Below are 10,117 nucleotides of genomic sequence, written 5' to 3'. Positions count from 1 at the left end.
TGAATTTTTCAAAGGTATATAACTTCTATTTTTTATTCTTTTTATATACGAAATTGTGTAAAGTATCATCATTTCATTTTCTGGCTTCTCATCTGTTTATCATCTGTTACTAATTTTACAATTTCCTTTCTTATTTTCTCAGTTTTGTGTTGTTTTTCGTCTTCATACGCTGATTTATTATTAACGGTACCCTTCTTGGTAATTCTCCAACGACGTTCTTTTGTTTCTGTTGTTAAATGTCGCATTCTTCTCTCCGAGTTTTCTTACTTTTTTTCTTTCGCTTGGCGCTTGATTTTCTTGTATTTTTTCTGTAACATTATTTAGTTCGCCTCCGCCTCTCGAACGATCATACAAACAATCGCGATCCTGGGGATCGGCATTTTTTAATTATAACTCCATTGCTCTTTTCTCAGAAAGGAAATAAACTGGTGGTTGATGTATAATAAGGATAATAGTTTTTTTTTGTCAAACGAATACAGTAAAACGATCAAGTAGCAGCATCATCATCATTATCATTATTAGATTATTTTTTATTATCGTATAAACATTATCATCATCATCATTGTTTCATCATCATCAGCAGCAGCAGTTTTTCCGTTTTTTTAAACGTGTCACTTTATTGTTGTAGTTTTCTTAACGAGTTATCTTAAAGAAGAGAAAAATAAACTTTATCATCAGCTTATGCCATTTTTCAAATATCTAATGTCCTTAAAATCTTTCCCCTTTAGCCATAGACACGCAAGTACTGAAGAAACGCGAAGAAGTAAACAAATTTTAATATTTTAAAAATAGCTCTCTTTCTCTGGTTTTAATTTTTGCATTTAAGCTTTCAAGTGTAACATGTCTATTGAACAATTAAACGAAGTTTTTTTTTCTCTCTATCCAGAACTCTGGATTTTGGTCTTTGCACAATCCGTTGATGGAAGCTCTGTTGAAGTTTTTGTTTTTGTCTTGAATTTCTCACCTAGGAAACAAAGTTTAGAACTTAACATCTTCCGTTGTTACTACACACTTGTTGCAGTATCTCTTTCTCTCCGTTTTTTTTCTTTTGAGGTTTTCGTATTTTGATTTTCTATGAAAATGTAAATCAGACGTTTTTGAGAGAATTAAATTCAAATCCAAGGAAGAGAGAAAGAGAGTAGGTCGTTCGACTTATCCATGCAATAATATAAAGAAAACTGGGTCCCGTGTATTATTTCTAGTGGTTTGAATATGTTTGCTTATCTGCACTGACAAGAAGAATAGTAACTCAACAATCGAACCAAAGTCTCCGAGACGGTAGTTTTTCGTTTTTTGAATATTTGACGATCTCCACACGTAAAATTACACACATTTTTGGCTATGTTTCGATAATAATTGTTGATGTTAGTGATCATATGTTTTTGATAGCTCTGTTGATTCGTTATGGTTTTTGATGGTATTACAGTAATGCTAATTGTTATTCGTACTATGTAATTATTTTATTTTTCCGTTTTAATTTTATGTGTTGCTAATAGTTGGATACTTTACTTTCATTTATTGTTTCATGATAGTTATACATTTTGCAGCGAACTAAAAAACAGAGTCGAATTGATCCCGAAAAAAAATCATTGGCAGAAAAAATTACAAAACCATTCGTTCTGATTAGCTATGAAATGGATTCTCACCTATTTTCAAAACGTGTTCCAAAAACTGAATCCTTTCGACCATTTTGATAAAAAAAAAAAGTAAAATGCCTTAATAAAACCATTCGTAAATCAAAAAAAAAGTTTGATAAAATATTGTTTCACTTTTAAACTCTTTCATAATTTAGAAATATGGATAAAACAAAAAGAATACAGTCTTACGTAGACTTGTATAAGTGTACGTACATATTTTAGAAAAACAAGAAACATTTATTTGAAATTCGTTAAGGAAAGTGGAAATAAAAATCTTTGTGACCTTGAATTGAAATAAATATGCCTAATTTGAATATTGGTAATAACTCTTAATAAATAACACAAATGGAAAATTGCCATCTCATGAAATACTAGAGAATCAGTTAAAAGTGTTGATGTGGCGGTGTGACATTTTGCGAGACATTAGGTAAATAAACAAAATAGCGAACTCAAAAAAGCAGTTCGATTAGTTCTTTCATTCAATCAACAGTTCAACAATCAATTATTAATCCATAGCTATATTATGTCTCTTTTCCCAGCGAATATCTGTACAACTTGTACAACTCCAATAACGTAGATAATTTTTCAACGAATTCCATCAATCGGAAAATAAGAAAGATAACTCTAAATAAATTCAATTAGTAAGCATTAAAAAGAACCAACCAACTCAACAGAGTAGTTCGTAAACTGCTTCAAATCTTATTCATTGCAAATTATGTTGCTCAAACTCGAACGCAACTAGCATATGTATCTTTCAAGATGAAAATGAAAATAATAAAATATTACAACTCTGCCTACATTCTCCAGTAATGTTGGTTTTGCGAACTTTTTCTGCCGAATGATCATTTCGTATTTCCGGTGATGGTTTTTTTTCTCAGCCAAAAGAGGTATACAATGATCGATTTTTTCGGGATCGAAAAGGGAAAAACCTAACAACTAACAACGAACGATTGCCTCGAACTTACAACCTAAGAAACGGTACCAAACCTTTTTTTCGTATTCCAACATACATAAAATATCTAACTTCCTAAGGATCTGATCTGGTTATCTGTGGCAGTCTGAAGTTTACCACTCGATCTTCCTATCTAAAGTAATGTGCCCTTTTTATCGGAACATCTTCATTAACTCAACAGAATCCAAAATTCAGAAAATGTGTGTAATTCTGCATCCTTTACCTTCTTCTTTTTCTTCTTTCTAGCTTACCACAGTTCTTCGGCCCCGTTTGTCCGGTTTAGTAGTCCGGAGCACGACGGGGACCGAAGTCTTCTAAGCATTATCACCATAGTCGCGATCGCCAACGTTCAAACGGTCTGGAGCAGCGGTCACCGAAAAGCCCAGAATTCGATTGTCGAGCTTCGTCATCTTGCCCTTCTTCACCTTCTTGTTTTTGCCCTGAATATAAGAAATAGGGGAGTGATTCGACATCAATCATCAATCCTCACCAGCACCGCGTAAATTCAACGGAACCTTCTGGAAGAAGAATGAAATCGAGCATCTCTTACCTTGATTTCTTGGAAATCGTTGGACGATGGATTGATGGCCGGGGCCGGCTTGCACATGTCATCAATGTGGGCGTTCTTCTGGCGCATCTGGTTTTTGTACTTGGAACGTCTTTCCAAAAATTGCTTCGCAAACTCGGAGCACTCTTTGGTTTCACCTGTAGGGAAAGACAACGTGCTCAATAAGATTTAACAACCTTCTACACATTTTATTGGAATTCCTTCTAAAACTCAAAAAGTTTACAGAAGCCTGTATAACAAGGTTTTCCGCAAACAAATGTTTGAAAATAGATTTTTTTTAAATCGAAACATTAAAGCTAATTGCTGATTTTTGTGAATACTTCTTTTTTTTTAATAAGTATATAAAATCATTCTTGGAGATTACGTATGCATTAAATTCCGAACTTGACTTGAACTTCCGACTTGAACTTTCCGAGAAAAAAAAACCTAAACTTACCGAGATAAAGTCTAATGTAGTCCTTCACTTCGAACGGTGATTCTATGTCCTGCAAAAACCCGACGAATGTTGGAACTGAAAGTAAAGTTTAACGTTTAGAGAATCGGAAATTATTGTCATGTCACCAGTTAACTTACTATCAACATTGCTATTCAGGGAGGTTAGCGCACGAGTGCACCAACCGGTAAACTCGTTAGTTTGGTCTCCGCCGCGATGTCCACGCTCGTCTTTAGCGGCATGCGAAGATGCGGCAGAGCTCTTTCCACCAGCTGAAGCTCCTTTTCCGGTAGCATTCTTAGCCTGGTGTTGTTGCTGCTGCTGTTGTTGCTGATGATTCTTTTGCTGCTGCTGTTGCTTGGCGGCTGCCACAGCATTTGAAGACGCAGCAGTAGAAATGCTGCCCATTGTCTTACTCTTACTCAGCAGTTGTTTCTGATTTTGTGCCTGCTGTTGTTGCTGTTGATGGGCGTTTTGTTGTTGCTTACGACCATTTTTGTTATTTGAGGAATTTGGTTCCTCCCAGAAGCCACCAGAGCTCATTTCGTCACCACCGTTACCCCACAACTTGGTCGTGTTCCAGGTAAGTACACCTCCCTGGTTCTGCCAGACTGCCGTTCCCAACATATCATCTTTCTTGGCGGCTTTAGCAGCCGATGCAGCAATAGCTGCAGCAGTAATGGTTGCCGCATTCTTTTCTCTAGTACGCTCAGCAGCTGCAGCTTCTTCAGCTTGGATTTCTGCCAAGGATTTTATGTTCTGTGGTACCAGATTTTGAGGGTTCCACTTGAGCTTACTATCCAGTTGAGATTGTAATTCGAGCAATTCATGCTGTTGCTGTTGCTCGCGCAGTGTTTGCTCCTGACGAGCCAGGACAGCACGACGTTCACGTTCAGCTTTCTGAATTTCAGCCAAGCTGGGCCCTCCGACATTGGCAGTTTCGGCAGCAGTAGCAGACCACGGAGCAGCCTTTGCAGCCGGGCGAGCCTGTTGCTGATGCTGCGGTGTTGGTTGCTGTTGCTCTTGGATCTTGATCGCTTCTCTGCGTTGAACTTCCAACAGTTTAGCCTTCTTTTGGGCTTCAATCTCTTCCTGCTTTTTCTTCTCTTCCAGCTGTTTTCGCTTCAGTTCTTCCTGTTGTTGCTTTTTTAACTCTTTCTGTCGTTTCTTCTCCTCAATTTCTTTCTTCATGTTGATAAACTCTCCCTGATCGTCATCGGGAGTGTGCTGTTTGTTTTGCTGATTTGCTGGCGGCTTCTTATTTCCCTTCTGCTGAGCAACGCCAGATTTTTGAGATTGCTGCTGATGTTGCTGTGGTGGTTGCTGTTGTTGATCATCATTATCAATGTTGTTGATAATTTTGTTGCTATGTTGCTTATTGTTGCTCACTGGTTTGTCGGATTTGGCAACTTGCGAGAAGTGTGTTTGTTGTTGCTGTTGTATCTGTTGTTGAGCTTGCTGCAAGTGATGATCATGCTGCTCTTTACGTTCCTCTTTTTGAGAGTGAGAAATAAACTGCTGCTGTTGGGGTTGCTGATGTTGTTGCTGCAAAGCAGTTACACTTTCATGCCGTGGTTGTTGCTGCTTTTGTTGTTGTGTCTGCTGATGATTGATTTGTTGTTGTTGTTGCTGCTGTTGCTGCTGTTGAGAAGGCTGTTGTTGCAACTGTGATTGTTGCTGATGATGATGATGCTGTTGCTGCTGTTGTTGCTGCTGCTGTTGCAGCTGTTGGTGCTGCGATAAATGTTGTTGCTGTTGCTGATGCAAATGGTTTTGCTGTTGAGATTCAACAACAAGCTTGTCTTGGTTTTGTTTCTCTGCTTGTTGATGATGCTTGAACAGTGAAACGACAGATGGGGCCTGCGGTTCGTTAGCAGAGTTGAGGGCATTCATGAGCGGATGGTTTCCGCCCAGATGAACCGGTTGAGGCTGCGATTGAGTCGAAGGTTGCTGCGGCTGTTGCTGCTGTTGTTGATGCTGCTGCATCAATGAACCGAAAGAAGTGGCACTCGTCGGTGGCAAATCGCCCCAACCACTGCTCAGAGGGCGTTGGGATGGTTGTTGTTGCGGTTGCTGTGGAGGCATTCCTTGGGTTTGCAACCAAGGTGACATCATTTCGAGTGGATTCTTGCTCGGTTGCGGCTGCTGCTGCTGTGGTGGTTGTTGCTGCTGTTGTTTATGCATCGATAGTTGCATCAACAACGACTGTATGGGATCGTTTTCCAGATTCGGTTTTGGTACCTGGGGTTGGGGTGGTTGTTGTTGTTGCGGCTGCTGTGTAAGGTTGCCCATCAGATTATGCTTCAGAAGCATACTGGAGCCGAGGGGATGATTTTGTACTAGCGGTTGGTGATTAAAATTAATATTATGGAGTTGCCCGAGTTGCCCAATATGATCATGGCCAGCAGTGTGATCGACATTCAAATTACCTGTAAAAAACCATGTAACGAATGTAACTATAGCGAATGATAATGATGAAGCTATGGAACTTACCAAGCATAGGGCGACCAGGTTGCGACGGTCCAAAGTCTGGTAGTTGCATCTTTTGGAACGCATTAGTCAGACTGTTAGATTTTTGCAGCTGTTCTAGTACCGGATGTTGACCAGGTTGTGAAGGAGGCTGCGACTGCTGCACTTGGGCCGCCTGATGTTGGGCTTGATGTTGCTGGGCCTGTTTGAGATTGACTAGTGAATCCTGTGATGGCGGAAGAACGCCACCGAAAATACTTGCCGGATTCGGCGGATTCGATGAGCTGGTTGGTGTTGGAAGCGAAGGCGAGATCAGCATACTATCAGTCAGCTGTAACTGGGCCATATGTTGAGCGATGATGGCATTCTGCTGCTCTTGTGACATAAGAGGCCAGTTTTCAGAAGACGCTAGTTTCTGCATGAGAAGACTCTGCTGACGCAGCAGATGCAGCTTTTTCGTAAACTGGAACTGAGCCGAAAGATCAGAATCAAGCTGCGGAGGCTGTTGCTGTTGTTGTTGTTGCTGCTGCTGGAGATGTTGGAGTGTGGCAGCTGATTTTTGTTGCTGGAATGAGCTTGTTGGACCAGGCGGAGGTTGTGGCTGCTGCTGTGGCTTCGAATTAACACTACTACTCTTAATCGGTGGTATGTTCATCGAGTTCAAAAATGGAATGGCACCGCTACAGAGAGCCACAAACGTACCAAGGGTAGTGTAGATTTCATCGCACGCACGTCGCACGGATAGAGAATCGTCAAAATAGCCGGCCCGATACCACTCGGTCATCTCGGAAGCAGGGAATGGACCTTGCACCTTGCCCTGAGGGTCACGGTAATACCAAATATCGGTTCCTGCCACCATTGGTGGTATTTGGGGGCCCACGCCATGCAACATTGACCGGTTCATATCTGACGTCAACATGCTTCGATTTCCTCCACTACTGTTACTGTTGCCGGATCCAAAAAGTTGCTGCATCGCTACAGGATCTTTCGAGAGAAGCAAGTTGATCGGAATTTGAGCACCAAGAACAGGAGACTTGTCCATCGCACGGGATACGGGATCCGGTTCGCTGGTTCCCGTGTATTCATCATCCATGATCAATTGTGCCACCATATCATCTGCTACCTCTTGCATGCGATCCACGCTAGAACTAGATGCAGATTTTTTCGGCTCGTCTCTAGATTGCGCCTCATTGTTAGCTTTGTCAAGAGTCACACTGGGTTTGTGAATGTTGCTTACAGAACTACTAGCTAAATCATTGGCAACCGATTTCGGAATATCAATATCAGCATCCTTTTCATGGGGGGTCGTTTTTGCAACATCGCTTGGAGGAAGGTGCGAATTTACGACGGACTCTCGGGAGGATGAGATGCCCTTCACACTAGTGACTTCATCTTTTGGTTTCACAACTTCTGGTTCCAGTTTTTGATCAGTCTTCGGTGTGTCTTCTTTTTTATTCACCTTGGACAGATCATCTACCAAACTTTGATTCTCCGTTAGATGATTGGTTACTATTACTTCTTCCTTTGCTTCGCTGCCTTCTTTCGAGGATACACTCCTTCTGGAACTGGGGACAAGTCCATGCTTCCTGTCAACGTGATTCTCTCTACTACCGTCGTCTTCCAGACGGCCGTCATTGTCATTATCCGAATCATGGAACGCACCACTGGCATCGAAGCTTCCACCGTAATCGGATGGATTTTCCGTAGCCCATTCCGGAAGTTGATCCTCCGTATCCCAATGACGTCTCAAAATACCTCCACCACTACTACCTCCACTAGTATTCAGCTCACCAGCAGCACCAGGACCACTCAAGGCGGACATGCGCGGTTTATAGACCCCCGATGAAGGGATCATACGTTCGCTACTAGCTGACGTGTGCAAGCTATTCAGCCCGGGACGACCCAACACGGACCCGTCGCCTGCACCGCTGTCCTCCTCCCGCCAGCTAGTCGATCGAGACCACTTGTCCCGCAAGTTAGATCCCGAAAGGCTCGTATTCAAACCGCCACTGCGCCAATCCGTGGCCGTGGGTTCCTCCTCTGGTCGAGTTCTACGCCAGCTTTCCATGTTCGCAGACCGAGTCCGTACACCAAACTCCTTACGCGGCGACGAAGACGAATTGTTCCAATCGATTTCGGCTCCGCCAGGCCCTCCAGGTCCAGTACTACCGCCTCCGATTGGCCCACCGGTTCCGTTCCGTTCCAGCCATGGTCGATCACCCTGGTAGGATTAAACAAGTTAAAATACTTTTCTGACAGTGCATAGCAATGAAGCAAATACTAACTCTTCCCACGCTCCTGGATTCATCGTCATAGAAAGAGGTTGACCGTTGATAACCACCAAGATAGACACCCCTACCGCGACCTCTACCTCGATCGACCGAACCGCCACGAGCCCCGCGTCCCGGCACACCCAAGGAGATGCTTCGAGTTTGCCAAAGGCGCTGAAAATAATGACTCATTATGGATTATATAGAATAAAACACGTGGTCTTGCTTCTGCTCACCCTGGTATCCGCTTCCGGTGTCCCTTCTTCCTCGGTACAGGGAGTCAACGCCAGAGGACACTGCACCTTCTCTATATAGAGATATTTGAAGTTCGGCAGTATCTCTGGCGTTTTGACTGCTTTGATGTCAAACAGTGCCAACATCTCCTCCCGCCCGTATCGAAATTCGGCTAGCGGATAGCGCGTCCCCGAGGAAGCGGCGGCGGCTGCTGCTGCTGCCGCCATTGCATTAGCAGCCGCCAACGATGCTGCCGTTGCTCCTGGCATCGTGCCGCCACCACCGCCACCTCCTCCGCTCAAACTGCTGGTACTGTTGTTGTTGATGTTGATGTTGCTGCTGCTGGTCTGCTGATTGTTGCTGATGCTGCTGCTACTGCTACTGTTACTGTTGGTGGCATTGTTGTTGTTGTTACTATGGGGTGGACCACCGATGCTGCTCACGGCGTTACTATCGAAGGTAGCAACCTTGCGGAGCCAGGCCGGTCCAAAGTTGATAGCGTCACCCATGCTGTTGATTTTGACTTCAGTAAATGGTTCACTATTGAGCCCCTTCTTGCAATCCACCAAAAGTGTCGTTCGCAACAAGTAGTGATAGTAGTAGTGAAGATGCTTTGCTCCTTGCCTTAAATGTTTTCACCTTTATCAGCTAATGCCGATGGTGTTGATCTTCCGTTTGTCTACTGACAAAATATGCTCGCCTCTAATTCTTCCCCTTTCGCTTTTCTGCGTTTAGATGTTATTCAACGCCTCTTATCAATGGTAATCGTCTTTCGCTCGAAAAATTCCCGGACGCGATGCCGGTGAAAAGCACACCTCTAGCTTTTCGGTTGAGTCCTGTGAAGGGATAGAGGTATATGGAAATCAGAATATTAAAATCGACACATAGAAATGCGTGGTAAAAAGTTCAGGATCTGGAAAGCGGTTGGTTGGTTCGGAAGGTGGTTGATATTTAAAAAAAACGAAATACATTGTTCTCTAGAAAGGCCAAGCCCATAGTGCAGAAAAGATTGTCGAGATATTTGGAAACTCAGAGAACATACAGGATAGGTAGACAACATAGCAAGGATTTCGGATAGCGAAAGTAAAAAAAAAATCCTTAGAGCAGTAGCATTTTATTTATTTTTCAAATGAAAAGAAACAAAACTCTGGTTTTTTTTAATAGCATAAATTCTAAATTGTATACAGCGGAGACAAGTGAGTTGATCGTATTTCTATTTAAGATCTAGGTCTAACACGCAGCATGGCTAATAAGTAAGTATTTAGAATTAAAGTACGTGTAGCTTAAAGTAAACGAATGGAATTTGAGTATTTTCCAAAACACGTGGTTTCCTAAACCAGGTTTCTTATTCGTTTTTTAAAAGGTATTTTATAGTTATAAATATTAAACTGCAGGATTTTAGTTGATTGGTTGATTTTGATGTGAAACTATATAGCGCTTGTGGTCCTGTTTCCTGATTCAGTCTAAGAGATGAGGAATTTTTTTCCGCCTACAACGTATTTTTCATCTAAATTAAATCTGACTCACGACAGAGACCGAACCTACATCTCTTAA

At 42.3% G+C, this 10,117-nt stretch overlaps 1 protein-coding gene across 2 annotated transcripts in view; it reads right to left on the bottom strand.

Annotated features, from left to right (window-relative positions):
• Positions 1-10,117, bottom strand: part of LOC129738260 (GIGYF family protein Gyf) — a 33,274-nt gene continuing 23,157 nt past the window's right edge. For both annotated transcript variants that reach the window (XM_055729444.1, XM_055729448.1), the window contains exons 2-8: positions 8,566-9,399; positions 8,345-8,503; positions 6,084-8,280; positions 3,731-6,019; positions 3,594-3,668; positions 3,140-3,294; positions 1-3,029 (exon numbers count right to left, since the gene is read on the bottom strand). In XM_055729444.1, the coding sequence (XP_055585419.1) occupies positions 2,904-3,029; positions 3,140-3,294; positions 3,594-3,668; positions 3,731-6,019; positions 6,084-8,280; positions 8,345-8,503; positions 8,566-9,072 (5,508 nt within the window). In that variant the 5' untranslated portion in view covers positions 9,073-9,399 and the 3' untranslated portion in view covers positions 1-2,903. The remainder of the gene's footprint in view (positions 3,030-3,139; positions 3,295-3,593; positions 3,669-3,730; positions 6,020-6,083; positions 8,281-8,344; positions 8,504-8,565; positions 9,400-10,117) is intronic.

Source organism: Uranotaenia lowii, chromosome 1 (assembly GCF_029784155.1).
Source record: "Uranotaenia lowii strain MFRU-FL chromosome 1, ASM2978415v1, whole genome shotgun sequence".
NCBI lineage: Eukaryota > Metazoa > Arthropoda > Insecta > Diptera > Culicidae > Uranotaenia > Uranotaenia lowii.
The sequence above is the reverse complement of the archived record's forward strand: the minus strand, read 5'-3'. Positions and strand labels throughout refer to the sequence as shown.